The sequence below is a fragment of the Artibeus jamaicensis genome, unplaced genomic scaffold, assembly GCF_021234435.1.
Source record: "Artibeus jamaicensis isolate MK-2021 breed Jamaican fruit bat unplaced genomic scaffold, CSHL_Jam_final contig_452, whole genome shotgun sequence".
Taxonomy (NCBI): Eukaryota; Metazoa; Chordata; class Mammalia; order Chiroptera; family Phyllostomidae; genus Artibeus; species Artibeus jamaicensis.
Genome location: NW_026521837.1, coordinates 2,528,168 through 2,544,591, shown reverse-complemented (window position 1 = coordinate 2,544,591; position 16,424 = coordinate 2,528,168). Strand labels below are relative to the sequence as shown.

The 16,424-nt window shown below is 40.2% G+C and overlaps 1 protein-coding gene across 9 annotated transcripts in view; it reads left to right on the top strand.

Moving 5' to 3' along the window:
* WDFY3 (WD repeat and FYVE domain containing 3) overlaps positions 1-16,424 on the top strand; it is a 280,919-nt gene that overhangs the window by 90,215 nt on the left and 174,280 nt on the right. For all 9 annotated transcript variants that reach the window (XM_053666391.1, XM_053666398.1, XM_053666395.1 and 6 more), the window contains one exon: positions 14,440-14,649. In XM_053666391.1, coding sequence (XP_053522366.1) covers positions 14,470-14,649 — 180 coding nt within the window. In that variant the 5' untranslated portion in view covers positions 14,440-14,469. The remainder of the gene's footprint in view (positions 1-14,439; positions 14,650-16,424) is intronic.

Here is a 16,424-nt window from a genome sequence, read left to right as displayed (position 1 = left end):
CAGTAAATGAATGTATCCAAAAACTATGGTACATTTACACAATGGAATTCTATGCAGCAGAAAGAAAGAAGGAGCTCCTACTTTTTGCAACAGCATGGATGGAACTGGAATGCATTATGCTGAGTGAAATAAGCCAGACAGTGAAAGACAAATACCATATAATCTTACCTTTAACAGGAACCTAAACAACAAAACAAATAAGCGAGCAAAATATAACCAAAGACACTGAAATAGAAAACAGGCTGACAGTGACCAGAGGGGAAAGTGGAAGAAATTTCAGGGGAAAAAGGAAAGGATTCCCCGGAACTGGTATAAAGGACACATGGACAAAATCTAACAGGGGTAAAGCAAGCAAAATAAAAACAAAGACACTGAAATAGAGAACAAGGGGACAGTGACCAGAGGAAGAGGGAAGGGGAAAAAAAGAGGAGGGATTTAGAGGAACAAATATAAAGGATACAGGGACGAGAACTAAGGGGGATGGAAATGGGAGGGAGGTGGGGAGCATGGGGCGGGGTGGGCTGGGATAGGAGAAATAGACAGAAAACTGTACTTGAAAAATAACTAAATAAAATTTTAAAAATCTAATGGGTAGAAATGGGAGGGAGGTGGGGAGCATGGGGGGGTGGGCTGGGATGGGAATAAAAGACGGAAAACTGTACTTGAACAATAATTAAATAAATTAAAAAAGAATAAAAGCACATTTTGTGTAGTTTCCATTCTTTTGAATTTGTAAGGTGTGTTTATGGCCCTGGGTGTGATCTGTCATGGTGAATGTTCCATGTAAGTTTGGAAAGAATATGTATTTTGTTGTTTATTGGAATATTCCGTAGTATCAACTATTTTTACTAGTCTTTGTCTGCCTTCAAGTAACACTTTATCGTGTGTGTGTGTGTGTGTGTGTGTGTGTGTGTTTTAGGTTCCCAGTTCCTCCACTTCATCCTTTTGACATGACTGTCATTCATCTTACTGATTCATAAACTGTAATCACCCAATACATTGTTACTGTTATTACTTTCAAAACAATTGTTAGATCAGTTAAGGATAATGAAATTTTTATTTTACCTTCATTTATTCCTTTGATTGGGAAAATCTTCATTCTTCTCTACTTTTGAAGGATAATTTTATTAGATATAGAATTCTAGGCTGGTAGGTTTTTCTTCCAACATTTAAAATATTTTCCAGTCTCTTCAGACTGGCACATTTGGATCAGAAATCTACTGTAATATTTATTGTTCTTTTCTAGATACGTTGCTTCTCTTCCCCTATTGCTCCTCGTACCCTTTTTCATGATTTCTGTTTTTGATTTTCTGTTGCATATGGTATGCCTAAAAGTAGTCTTTTAGGTATTTATCTTAGTATTCTCTTAGCTTCCTAAGAGAAGTATCAGTGGTTTGGTGTCTGTCATTAATTTTACAAAGTTCTAAGCCATTATTACTATAAATATGTTGCTTCTCTCCTCTCCTTTTGGAAGTTTCTGTTGATTTATCTTAAAATTCACTGATTTTTTCCTTGGCCATGTCCAGTCTGCTATTGAGCCTATCAAAACATTCTTTGTTAACATGGTTTTCAATTTCTAGTATTTATTTTCTCTTGTTTCTTAGAGCCCTGTTGTTCTGGGTGCAAAGTGTGGGAGAGGGAACATTTTTATAATCATTTGATTAAATTTCAGTGTTTTAGTGGGCTTGTAACCCTGGGCTGTTGCCACCCCCCCCCCAACCCTCTCAAGTGAGACTGGAAGGCTGGTAGAGCAGGATTGGGACAATGTGTTCCCTCAAGGGAGACAAGGTAGTGTTTTACCTGGGAGAGTAAGAAGGTTCTTGTGGAGCATTTCACACTGATTACTCTTCCCCTGTACCTGCCAGAACCAGCAGAGGAACTTTCTCAGATTCTTCTCTGTGAGAATCTCTGGTGGGGTGCCTGGAGATGCACCCCAGAGAATCTCAGGGAAGCCCAGGGAAGGGACTGGCCCCCAGGACTTTCTCTCTCACATGCTCTCCAATTCATCAGGTACAATGGAAGTGTTCCTACCAGATTATCTCTGATCCCTTATCTTTTCAGATTTCAGGGGTTGGTTTGCCCTCCAGTGTTTATTCTCTGATGGGTTCAGGAAAAATCTTTGTTTCCTGGTTTAGTCAGCTATTTCTTTTTTTTTTTCCTTTTTAAATTTTTTTTTATTTTATTGATTATGCCATTACAGTTGTTCTATTCCCCCCCTTCATTCCCCTCCACCCTGCACCCCCCACCCCTACCATTGCCCTCCTTTAGTTTATGATCATGTGTCAGTGGATTTCTCAAAAGAGACCTTACAGGCAAGAAGGGGCTGGAAAGAGGTATTTCTTGTTTAAGGACAAGAGCATTGACTTCTAAGCTCTTTACGCTTTGGCCCTGGAACCCTGATTTTTAAAATTTAACTTTTTCCTCCTAAATTTTAAGAACTGTATTATTCCATAATACAGATGTACCATGAGTTACCTATTTACCTATTAAAGGACTGGCCTATTTCTAACTTTACATTATTATAAACAAGTAATATACAATACAGTAAACCACCTTATACTGTGTTGCTGGGAATAGCTTCCTGGAAGACGTCGTAATTTGATTGACAGTAAGTATGTTGATACTGTCAGATTTCCCTAAAAAAAGACTGGATTTCCATTCTAATTAAGAGTGTGTACATTTCCATTTTTCCTATTCTTACTCTGTATTTTATAAATCCTAGTAGTTTTTGCCAAACTGATTAGCAAACAGTCATACTTTGTTTTTATTTACATTCCTCTGTTAGTGATTTTTAAGTACCTTTTCATTTATGTGTTGTGTTGCATTTCATATATGTAGCATTTTTACTGGGAATAGTCTATTTCTATTCCATTCTTTCTTTGCAATCAGGTTGTTGATGTTAAGAGTTCCATGGATAGTAAAGTTGTTAATACTTTGTTATAAGGGTTGCTAATATTTTTGCTTACTTGTTGCCTATCTTTTTACTTAGTGGTATTTTTAGCTATATATATTGTTGTAGGCAACAGATGAGTCAATGCACGCTCTCGGAGACGAAGATAGGTTTCAAAGATCTCTAATTTTATTGATTACAAAATAATAGTCTAATTATAAATTTGGTGGCCAAGCTTTACCTGCGCAGGGGCGAACTTCCCCAGATGTGAACGGAGTCACACTAGCTTTAAAGCTACAGATGGGAGTCGCGCGTGGCTCACAGACTACGGGGTTCTTATAGGGCAGAGCAAGCGAATGCGGGGTTACAGAAGCAGATGTGGCAGTTAGCTATTAGCCAGGTTGCTAAGTTAAAAAAACGGCGAAAGTCTCTAATTGGTGGTTGGGAGCTGGGGGGTCTTATCTGGCGGGCCTTGGTCAGTTACCTTATTTGGCTAGGAATTTTAACCCAGCCGTTCCCTGACATTTATTTATTACCCAGTCTCAGGAACTGCAGATGCCTAACGGCTGTTTGTATGTTTCTACTACTAATGGCTATTACAATATCTTTTTATCTTTTAAGAAAATTTTACCCTAAATTATAAGTAATTTAAATTTGCTTTGAATATTTTATCATTTGTTTACATTTAGATCTTTAAACCATTAGTTTTTCTTCCAAATGAAGAAATACTAGCTTTTCTTTATGGAAATAATAATTTTAGAAAATCATAAATTGATGTTGTAACCAGTCTGCAGAGTTGTAGAATTTTCTCCACAGTATCCAGCAACCCAAAATTTATTTATTTAAAAAAAATTTTTTATTGATTATGCTGTTACAGTTGTTCTATTCCCCCTTCATTCCCCTCCACCCTACCCCTCATCCCTACCATTACCCCCCCTTTAGTTTATGACCATGTGTCTCAAGTCCTTTAGATTCTATATTTCCCATGCTATTCTTGCCCCCCCATCTATTTTCTATCTACTGTCTATGCTACTTATTTTCTGTACCTTCTCCCCTCTTCTCCTCCTCCCACTCCCCTGTTGCTAACCCTCCTTGAGATCTTCATTTCTATGTTTCCACTCCTGATCTAGCTGTCCTTTTAGTTTGCTTTCGTTTTAGGTGTGGTTGTTGATAACTGTGAGTTTGTTGTCCTTTCACTGTTCATGTTTCTTTAACTTCTTTTTCTTAGATAAGTCCCTTTAACATTTCATATAATAAGGGCTTGGTGATGATGAACTCCTTAAATTTGATCTTATCTGAGTTTTGCTATTTCTTCATCGCTTAGATTTATAGACTCTGGGACTTTGAGATCTTGCGACATTTTTGGTCTGTTCTGGCCTTTTAAGTGTGAGAAGTGGTGCCTTGGACTCCCAAGTTGCTGGGTTGTGACGCTATTTGGGGGCGTGGTCAGAGCGGGGAAATGGCAACCCCCTCTTAGGGGCCGGGGGCTCGCGGGGCAGAGCGGGGAAATGGCGGCGCCCTCCACTGCCTCTTGCCGGGGACCGGCCCGGTCCAACCGCCCACTCCCTGGCCTGTCCGCCCGCGCACAAATGCGGGACCACAATCAACACGCAGCACCGCTCCCCTGCTGTCTCCCCCGCGGTTGCTAGCCTAGTGGCTCGCTCGGTCGCTCACTAGGTCCAACCCTGCGCCTGGATTCCGGGAGCCTGGATTCCACACCTGAGTCCGAGACCTCCTGTGCAATCCCGCTTCACCAGCCGTTGGTTTCGCCCCTTACCTGTCAGGCTGAAGAATTTGTTGTTAATGGACTTCCGAAAAGTTCAATTTTCCGTGTTCTGGCTGTGTTTTCTGTTGCTAATATTTAGTTGTCTCTAAACTTGGTTGTGTGAGAAGGCACGGCACATCCACCTATGCCTCCATCTTGGCGGAAGTCCCCCAGCAACCCAAAATTTAAAATGGAGAAATTGTGTGGTGGGCTTCATCCAGGCATGAATAATGGTTGGGAATGTGTATAGCCCAGGAGTGCAAGGGAATTGAAGGTCCAGTTGAGATTGTTATTGAAGAGATTAGACAGGGTTTGATCTCTTCTGAAGAACAAGAGAATTGGGAGAAGTCAAGAAGAGTAGGTGGTTCCAGCACAGATCACAAATTTAGGAAGTATGAAAGGTGGAGTGATTGAAAATTACTTAGAGTGAGATTTCAGAACTTGATGGTTTGAAAATAGAGACATTCCTAGTGGTGATAGGTCTGGATATGGCCGTGAGAGTTTTAGTCCTGCTAATATGCATCTCACTCCTGAGGTGGGTCTCCCCTGCACCATTGCCATCCACTGAGGATACTGGTAAGTGATCACAGAGCTGACTGACTCCAAGTAGAGGTTAGCAGAGATACAGAGAATGCAAAATGTGTCAGTATTAGGCAGTCAGTCACAAATTATAGGAACATTGTGCTACAAAAACTCTTTTGAAGGTCTTATACAGAATTTTGAACACAATTTGTGTAAGAATACACTTTCATCAGAGAATAGTAGAGCTTTCAAGTCAACTTACAATAAGTTTATCCCATAATATAACTTAATTACACTATGTTAATCATATCAAATAACCTAACTGCCATTTAACTGTTAGGGTTAATGTACTTTGGGGCTCCCAAACCAGTAGTGGGGCCCTAGAAAGAGGGGTTCTGAAAAGGTGTCATAGAGATGGCAAAAATGGTTGCTCATAATTGGAAATCATAACTAAGGGAAGGGTTTTTAAATGAAGGCATATTGCTTTTGAACTTGGAATATACTTTTGTCTATAAAGATGGAAAGATAAGCACGTGGAAAAGATACTTTGAGAAATTGTTCAGTTTGGTATACGAGTTCTGTCTGGAAAAAAGTCCAACCATTCTTAATGTAACAAGATTGGTTTGCACTCCATTGATGTAACCTGGCAGCCACGGAGAGTGGACTGGAATGCACATGTGTGAACAATGAGGACTTCACTGTACTAGTCAGTGTGGGCAGTAGATGCCATTGAAGTGAGCTTGTGTACTGTGTGGCCACCATATTCAAAATGACTGAGCGAGTACAGCAACGAATCTACATCAGGTTTTGCAGTAAACTTGAACATTCCTCCATGGAAACTATTCAGATAATTCAGATAACTGCAGTTACTGGCAACTGGTGATTAGAAGCTTCATCGGGACAACATGCCTGCTCATGCATCATGTCTACTGCAGAGGTTTTTTTGGCAAAACATCAAATCACTGAGGTGACCCAGCCCCCCTTATAACCCAGGTTAGGTCCCCTGATACTTCTGCCTTTTCCCCAAACTAAAATCACCTTTGAAAGGGAAGAGATTTCAGATGTTGATCAGATTCAGAAAAATATAGTGGGGCAGCTAATGGCGATTGGGAGAACTATGTGAGATCCCGAGGTGACTACTTTGAAGGGGTCTGAGGTGTCATTGTCCTATGTACAATGGTTCTTGTCTCTTCTATCTCTTCAATAAATGTCCCTATTTTTCCTGGTGCATGGCTGGATACTTTCTGAACAGGTCCCATATATTAGGATGGCGGGGTCACACATGGGGTAGGAAGGGTAAGGGGGTGTTGGGAATATAAATGAGATGGCTGGTATGGTACTATCTCATAGGGAGGCTAAAATCTGATAATGACCCTTCTTGAAAGGCAAAAGCAATATTTAGCAGGTAGAGATTTTAAATTTTAATTTGGACTATCTACAGTTCTTTTTCAGTATGTATGTCAGATTGCTGCATTATAAACCCAGTTTGTTGGGAGCCTCTCAAAGTTTTGTCTTTATGCTTAAAAAATATAAGTTTTGCCTTTGTCCTTCATAGTACAAGAAACAATGGGATTTTCCCCCAGAAAGTTTAAGAAAAAAATTTAAACCTGAGCAATTACTTAAAATTCTTTAATGAAAGTATAAGACTTCCCTTAGCCATGTAATCTACTTATTTCTTTTCTCATGGAATTAAGGAGATACTTAGAAAATTAAGTATTTAGCTAAGCTACTCAAAGGTAGCTAGTTACTTGACAAATACATTTTAAAAATTTAGGCTATTTACTTGTTTTATATCCTATAATTTAAATAATGAAAAACTGTTCAAAGGATTTGGGTAGGACATGGTTAAAGTATCTGGGATTTTTAGTCATTAACACAAGATATTAGGTAAGAAATACTGCCCAGCTCATTGAGGTAATTATCTCATAGCTATTTCAGTAACCCCCTGTTGGCAGTACAAACACTTTTGTGAAACAAAATGCAGTTCTTTTTTTTTTTTTTTATTAATTTATTTATCTTTAGAGGGGAAGAAGAGAGGGATAGAAACATCAGTGTATGGTTGCCTTTTGTGCGTCCCCTGCTGGAAACTGGCCTGCAGGGAACTGGTCTGCAACCCAGGAATGTGCCCTGACTGGGAATTGAACCGCGATCCTCTGGTTCGCAGGCCTGTGCTCAGTCCACTGAGCTACACCAGCCAGGGCACAAAATACAGTTCTTATACACAGTAATCTTTATAAATATTTTGAAAACCCCTAATAACATTATCCCCCAAATAATCATTCTATTTGTTTTCATTATTATATTTTGCATATCTCTTCTGTATTGCTTTAGAAACCTCTTGTTGAGCATCCAACTAAGAAATAAATTTTCCCTTAATTTTTAAAATCATCTTATATGTCTCTAAAATATAGTATTGTACTGTAAGGGCTATGCCCTTTCCTTTCTCTTACTTGCCTAGCTACTAACTAAAAATGTAACTAAATTTTTTTTAATTTAAAAATTATTGAAATGCAGCTAATGTGTTTGACACTTAATAGAGTTGATGTTTTTATGTGTATATTACAAAGAGGTTGTGAAAAAAGATTTTACAGATGCGATTCAGGGTGGTTAAGAGCCTTTCACCTGAATTTATTTATGTGGACATGTTTGTACAGCTTTAACTGAAGAGTGCCTGTTTTTTTTTTTTCCTAGTCTTTCACTCTTCAGGTAGTTCTTATTCTGAATATGCTTTAAATATAAAATTTGAAGTGCAAAAAAGCAATGATTCAGTAAGCTTGTATGCTTATGTGTTTCTTAGGAGAAAGGATGTGTTTCTTTTTTCATCACTGAGATCATCTGAGTAATTGAGAAGTAACTAAACCCATTTAGCTGGTTGATATCTATGCTTTCGTATCTGGTAAATATTAACTAACAGTGGTGCAATAGCTTGATTACATCTAGTTAATGTTTGTCAATATATAATCATGTATGTTTTTTAATTGGGATGGGAATTGGTTAGTGTATATTCTGAAAAATCAGAAAGATTCCTTTCACATTCTAATTGCTACTTGTTGCTAAATAATAAATATACTAGCATTACAGTTTCCAAGAATTCTGTAATTCAGAATAAGGATATAAATATGAGCAAAATTGGGAAGGGCATTTGACCAGGAGTTCAAGGTTTGGGTTCTCATACAGTCGCTCCTTATTGTTCTTGTCTTGGGCCTAGAATTAATCTTATCTTCAGCTGGCCCACTTATGTATGTTGCAATGAAGAGCAAAGGAAGGTAGTCTGAAAGTGCTTTGAAGTTCTCTGGGTATAGAGCGATGCTTGATTTTTTTTAAATGACAGATGCCTTTGAAAGCTGGGAAATCTTTTAGAAAAATATTTTTGAAATATTGGAGGATCATGAATTTCCTAATCCCTAACCACAGACTCCATATTCTGAACTCTGGCTACAGACCAAGGAAGAAGAGCAGAGCTATGCATAATCTAAAATGTTAATTTACAAACATTTTGTCATTCACTTCAAATTTTGTTCTTGTTCTGGGGAATTTTAGGACTACACATACCAGCACATAGCAGTCGAACATATTTTTTAAATCTTTTATTTTTAAAAAATATTTGGAAGACTTGCCTGTTTTCCAAAAACAGCGTTGAACTAGACCAACTTTCATTTGTCATTTTGTAGTACAGAGGTTCCTCACGGCCTTTACCTGTGTATCTAAGCATTCTTCCCTGCATTGGGACCCCTCAGAGCATATCAGGTGCTCTTTGCACAGCAGTCACCCGGCATGCAGAGGCCTTTGGCAGAGCTCTAAGCAGAATCAGTTTTTCTGCTCCTCGTCTGTGATGAGTCACATCATGGCCTCCTGTTGCAGTCAAGCCACAGTGCACATGAGCACATGCCTGTAGACAAATATGTAATTTGCTTAAAATTCCAAAGGATGCATGTTTAACATGCTAGTTCTTCTTATAGTTAAAAAAAAGTAGAGAGATGTTTAGTAAATAAAGCTAGAGCCATGTGGTACTCTTTCATTTTTTTTTAAAGAAATGGTATAATGGCTTATGTGGTTATGTATTGCATTGGCCAAAATGTCTGTGTGGGTTTTTTTTTTAAAAAAATAAAAGACATGTTTTTTCATTTTCACCAGTAATTTTATCGATCTGGGTATTTTGAGTTTGTCAGCTATCTCCCATTTGGTATAATGTTAATTGTTATTAATTAATATCTTGATTTGATCGCTATCAACTTCAACTTGTCTAGCTGACCAGGGAGCATCCATAGTCCAGTGAGTAATCTCCAGCACAGTACTTGGCAAACCCCCATTGACATAGTCAGTCGGTGACAGCACCTTCTCCACATGCTGCACAAATCTTTTTTTTGTTTGTGACGCTGTATGTGGGGGCATGGTCAGAGCGGGGAAATGGCGACCTCTTTTGCTGTTTCCGGCCGCTGGTTGTGGAGTAGAACCTTATGTGGTTCACCAGGGCCAGGCCACTCAGAGTCGCTGGGTTATGAGGCTGTTTGTGGAGGTGGGGTCAGAGCGGGGAAATGGCGGTGCCCTCTCCTGCCGCTTGCCTTGGGGACCAGCTTGTTCCCGGTCCAATCACCCACTCCCTCGCTTGTCTATCAGCGTACGAATGCAGGACCACAGTCAACCCGTAGCCCTGCTCCCTTACTGTTTCCCTGAGGTCGCTGGGTCTGTCACTAGGTCCAACCCTGCGCCTGGATTTCCCGTGCCTACGTCCGTCTACCGAGTTTTCCTGTGCTACCCGGCTCCTCCAACTGCTGATTTCGCCCCTTACTGGTCAGGCTCAAGAATTTGTTGTTAACAGACTTCCGAAAAGTTCAATTTTCTGTGTTCTGGCTGTGTTTTCTGTTGCTAATATTTAGTTGTCTCTAAACTTGATTGTGTGAGAAGGCATGGTGTCTTCACCTATGCCTCCATCTTGGCCCCTGTAGTTTCTGACAGCTCGTTGTAAGCTCTTTGAACTTTGTAATAACCAGTGGTTCGAATTCACTATCTGATAGTTGATTAGCCTCTATTTCATCTAACATTATTTCTGAAGTTTTTGCTTTTTCTTTCATTTGGGGATTGTTTCTTTATCGTCCCATTTTTTGAGACTCTTCTTGTTAGTCTCAGCTTCTAAAATTGATTTGTTCTGACACCCTGGGTTTATGGCATGAACTTCTGTGGTATGATACCTGTGAAGTTCAGTGATGCAGACTCCTTCAAGTATCTTGATGTTCTCCGTCTCCACCTACTCTCATGCTGGTCCTCGCACTGTTCCCCGCCCTGGTTGCCTACCACTGCTGAGTGTCCTGGCTCCAGTAGCTGACTCCTTCAGCACCCAGGCTCGTTGCTATGGCAGCGGCACAGGGGCCGAGAATGTCCCGGCTCCCATAGCTGACTTCTCTGGCACCCAGGACCATCACAGGGGCTTGGAGTGTCCGGCTCCCACACCTGACTCCTGGCTCCCAGGCCTGTTGCTATGGCAGCGGCACAGGGGCTGCTTGTGTCCCAGCTCCTGTAGCTGACTCTGCTGCTGTCTGGTGTTTCAGCGTGGGTCACAATCTCTGGTCTTTTAATTTCATAAATGCTGGGTAACCAATGGTTTATTGTGCTGTTTCTCTATAGATCTGCCAGGATTTTCACCCATGAGTACAGGAGCTAGAATCCACTCCGTCTTACTCAGTCGCCATCTTCCCAGCATCCCCTCAGATAGTTTTGTTTTTGTGTGTGAAATTAGCTAACTACTGGTACAGTTAGGGGTAGTTTAAAAGCGCTGGTGATGCTTTTTGAAAGTGTAGTGTTATTGAATCTGTTATATATTCTAATCCAGTGGTTGGTTTATTTATTTATTAACTACAGCTCCAGCCAGGGATACGTTTTGATGCAGTACACAGAAAAACCACCTTACCCAAAATGTTTCATGAAATAATAATTACCCTTACTATATATATGTTGCAATATATTTTATTTCATTTTAAAATTACTCATCATGACCTGCTAAATGAATTAGCATGACCTACCAAAGGGTTTCAAACTGTAGTTTGAAAAATGCTTCTTCAGTTATGTAATTTTCAGTGTCATCTTATGATTCATAGAATATTGGGTTATTTTATTTAATTTCTGTATTTTTAAACTATAACATAAACTCTTTAGCAGGTACCTTTTATTTCATCTAGAAATAAAATAAATTAAAAATAGAAATCTTTTTAGGCTTTTTTTAGGGGGAAGGAATTGTTCGTTTGTATGTTTTGAGGTAAATGTGAAATTTCTGTTCTTTTATTATTTTACATGTGCTTGGCTATTAAGCAATGTAGTAACAGTAAGATTTGTGATCTCTTTATTTGTTGAACTTGATATGACTAACTTAATTGCAAACATTTGTTACTTGCCCAGTTACTGTTTTACGTTTAATGGTTTATAATTTTTTAATTGTATTTTATTGATTATGCCATTACAGTTCTGATTTTTCTCCCCACAACACTGTTCATGTTCATGGGTCATGAGTATTAGGTTCTTTGGCTACTCCATTTCCTATACTTTACTTTACATCCCCATGGCTGTTCTGTAACTTCCTGTTTTTACTTCTTAATCTCCTTACCTCTTCACCCAGTCCTCCAACCCCCTTTCCCTATGGCAACCATCAAAATGATCTGTATCCATGATTTTCTCTCTGTTCTTCTTGTTTTGCTTAGTTTTTTTCATTGAATTGTTGATAGATATGTATTTATTATCATTTTATTGTTCACAGTTTTGATTTTTTTCTTAATTTAATTCCTTTTTAACATTTCATATAATAATGGTTTGGTAATGATGAACTCCTGTAGTTTTTTCTTGTCTGGAAAGCTCTTCATCTGTCCTTTGATTTTAAATGGTAGCTTTGCTGCTAGGGCAATTTGGCTGTAGGTCCCTCCTTTTCATGACTTTGAATATTTCTTGCCAATCCCTGCTAGCCTGCAACATGTCTTTTGAGAAGTCAGCTGATGGTCTTATGGGAACTCACTTGTAGCTAACTAACTTCTTTTCTCTCTCTGCTTTTAGATAACCTTTGGCATTTTAATTATGATGTGTCCTAGAGGGGGCCTCTATGAATCTGTCTTGTTTGGGACTCTGTGTTTTCTGGCCTTGCATGTCTATATCCTTCACCAAATTAGGAAAGTTTTCTTTCATTATTTTTTCAACTAGATTTCCAATTTGTTGTTCTTTTCACCTTCTGGCACCCATATTATGCAAATGTTGTCCCCCTTGAAGTTGTCACAAAGGCTGCTTATACTTTACTCACTTTTGGGGGTTCTTTTTTCCTTATGTTCTGATTGGTTGTTTTTTGCTTCCTTATGTTCTAAATCATTTATTTGATTCTGTTTCATCCACTCTACTATTATTTCCTTGTAAATTGTTCTTTATTTCAATTAGTGTATACTTCATTTCTAACTGGATCTTGTTTATGCTGTTGAGGTCCTCACTTGATTCCTTGAACATCCTTATAACCCGTGTTTTGAACTCTGCATCTGATAGCTAGCTTATCTCCATTTAGTTTAGCTGATTTTCTGAAGTTTTGATCTATTTTTCAATTTCGACTTATTTGTCTTATCATTTGGCAGCCTCCCTGTATTTGTTTCTACATATCAAGTGGAGCTGCTTTGACTCTGTATCTTGGTAGGGTGGCCTATTGTAGTAAGTTTCCTATAGGATCCAGTGGCACAGCCTTCCCTATCACCTAAGCCAGGTGCTACTCAAGGTATACCTTTGTGTAGGCTGAGTACGTGCCGTCTTATAGTTGAGACTTGGTTGCTGTTGGCAGGTCAGTAGGCCAATCAGCTGCAAGGATTGGCTGTGACCGCGTATCACCAATCTCTGCCTTCTGTGGAGGATCAGCTGTGCAGAGGGAGGGTGGTGGTGGTCCAGTGTGGTCTGTAGCTGTCCACTGGGTGTGTGGCCAAGGTCATCCCCAACTTGTGTTTTGTCCAGGGCCTCCCTGCCTGAGCTATAAAGCAGTCTGAAATGGCTGCTGATTGTGCTGGGCTTAGAAATTCCCAGGGGAAGTAAAGCTGTGACTCTAGGCTGCCTACTGCTTGTGTCAGGCCTGGGGCTCACTGGATCCACCTGTTGCCTGTTTGATAGGATTTGGAACACAGGTGGCAAATACAAGGCCCACAGGCTGAATCCAGCCCTCCACCTCGTTTCTACCCAGCTACAGTGCTGAGCTTTCTCTTAACTATTAAGGAGTAGTTACATTTCTACAGTCCTAAAATTACAATCGCCCTTTGAAGGCAGCCACAATGCTGATGGGGCCCCCAGTGAAAATGAGTTTAACACCCCTGATTTAGGAAGTTGTAAAGCATGAGACATGACCCGCCATTAATATGGAAAAGTAGCTTGGGTGGGCCCATAAGTTGGGTGGGGTGGAGTCTTTGGGGATCTCCAAAGCAGGTCAAATTGTTAGCCAGGTTGATGGAGTCTCAGATATGGCACCAGCTTTCTGGCTGTGTGGGCAAAGGGTTTAGAAAAGGAACCATGGCCTCTGCTGTCCTTCCTGACAGATACTTTTGTTCCTCCCTTTATGCCACTTGGTGCCTTTCCAGCTGCTACCCTGGTACTGGGGCTCAGAGAGGAAGTAGGTCTGAATAAGTAAGTCTGTGTGTGAGGAACTGCTTGGGGCTCTAGAAGTTTCTCCCACCAACTCAGTCCCCACTGGTTTTTACAGTCAGAAGTTGTGGGTGCTTATCATGCTGGCAGTGGAACCCTGGGCTGGGGGAACTGGTGTGGGGCTGGGACTTCTTGTTCCTGAGATATTTCTCTCGAATTTTTATCTACCACACATAGGTGAGAGACCAGTCCGTTCTACATCCGAACCCCTCCTGCCAATCTGGGTGGATGTGGTTTCTTTCATTCTATAGTTGTCAGAGTTCCAGTCAACTCAATTTCTGACAGTTCTGAGTGATGATTATTCTATAGTTGTAATTTTGGTGGTGTTGTGCTGAGAAGCTAGCCATGTTTGCCTATGCCACCATCTTGCCTGGAAGTCCTAATGGTTTACATTTATATAAATTGTGTCAAAACTGGTAGGATATAGTTGAGTGCCATATTATAATTTATCTTTTAGGGAGACTTATCAAGATTAGCTTTGCCTTTCTACCTTTTTGTTTTAAAGTAGAAACATATTTTAGTCAAAATTTCCTATTTTTTTAGACTTTTTATAAGCTCTTTGTGCATGTTTAACCTGATCAAGGTAATGACGTTGTGACTCTTCATTAACTTCTTCCAACAGGATTAGAAGTGCTCTCACCAACCTGCCAAGATGAACATGGTGAAGAGGATCATGGGTCGGCCAAGGCAGGAGGAGTGCAGCCCTCAAGACAACGCCTTAGGACTGATGCACCTCCGCCGTCTCTTCACTGAGCTGTGCCACCCTCCTCGGCACATGACTCAGAAGGAACAAGAAGAGAAGCTGTACATGATGCTTCCAGTGTTTAACAGGGTGAGTCTCGGTTGTAAGCACTTTCCAGGACTGGGTGGCACTACCAGAATCTTAAGGTTATAGTAAGTCAGAGGTAGGAAAAATGATGCAGTGAATTACTTTTTAAGAAGTTTGATGTTTTCGTTCCTTCCTTTCAGTTTGCTGTAAAGTAGTGTGACTTGATGTGAGACCTGATCAAAATGAACTGTTTAGTTTCAACAGATAAAAGGAAGTCTGAGCACTTGGAGAAGGTTTTCTGTAATGATTGAGTTTGGGAGAATGGATAGATTATAAATTATCATTTGTTATTTCCATTATTTTTTAATGATTTTATTTATTTATTTTTAGAGAGAGGGGAAAGGAGGGAGAAAGAGGAGAGAAACATCAATGTGTGGTTGCCTCTTGCACTCACCCTACTGGGGACCTGGCCTGCAACTCGGGCGTGTGCCCTGACTGAGAATTGAACCAGCCAGCCTTTGGTTTGCAGGCTGGCGCTCAGTCCACTGAACCACACCAGCCAGAGTGCCATTCTTTTTTTGAAATGATGGTTAATCCCACCAAATGGTGCAGTTCCCCAAGTGCTTTGTACACTTTTAAATAATCATCTTAATTTTCTTTGTCGTTAGGCAGATTTTCTATCAGAAATTGAAAAAGGATAGTTATAGGCCCTGGTGAGTCTAAATATAGTTAATGTTTTATTGTATTTTATCAAGTTGATTACGGGTAGCAATCTTGGTGTTGGTGAGGGTTTTTAAAATAATTTTTTAAGTTTTAACAAGGGTGTACAGGTACATAGTTTAAAAAGTCAAGTAGTTCTACAAGCTAATGGATGCCCTACCGTTCTTTACTGCTAATTGCTGCCATCAGCTTTTAAATAACATATTTTACTGTTTTTTCTTGATTATTTAGTCTTAATTGACTTCTTACTGAGGAATATAAACACTAGTACGTACTACCCTCCTTATCCTCTCCATATAGTATACCATTTGTTTAAACAGTATTTCATGTTTATACTCATCATGGAGTAAATAGTATTCATAGATGGACCACAGGTAGTATACCACCATTATTTTTCCACTTTTGTAGAATTTGTTTCCTCCAGACTTCATATTATAACTGTCTTCATTTCTGTCTTTTCTGCATGTTTCTTTTTCCCTCTCTCCCTCCTCTGACTTTCTCTCCCTCACATTCCTTTCTCTTCCTGCCTCTCTCCCTATTTCTCTTGCTCTTGTTCTGTCTTTTTCTTCTTCTATTTCTGCTTCTGTTTCCCTTCCCTGTTCAGTCTCTATCCCCAACTCTGCCTCTCCATCTCTTTCTGTGTCTTTTCTCTTTACCCCACTTTCTGTCTCCCCCCACCATCTGTCTTTCTCCCTGTCTCTCGCTCCCTCTCTTGTGTTGTCTCTTCTAATTCCCATCGCTCTCTCCCTGTCTGTGTCTCTCTCCCTGTCTGTGTCTCTCTCCCTGTCTGTCTCTCTCTCCCTGTCTGTCTCTCTCTCCCTGTCTGTCTCTCTCTCCCTGTCTGTCTCTCTCTCCCTGTCTGTGTCTCTCTCCCTGTCTGTGTCTCTCTCCCTGTCTGTGTCTCTCTCCCTGTCTGTGTCTCTCTCCCTGTCTGTCTCTCTCTCCCTGTCTGTGTCTCTCTCCCTGTCTGTGTCTCTCTCCCTGTCTGTCTCTCTCTCCCTGTCTGTCTCTCTCTCCCTGTCTGTCTCTCTCTCCCTGTCTGTCTCTCTCTCCCTGTCTCTATCTTTCCCCCTCACCCCTGCCTCCCTGGAATCTGTCTCTCTTCCTGTGATGATGCC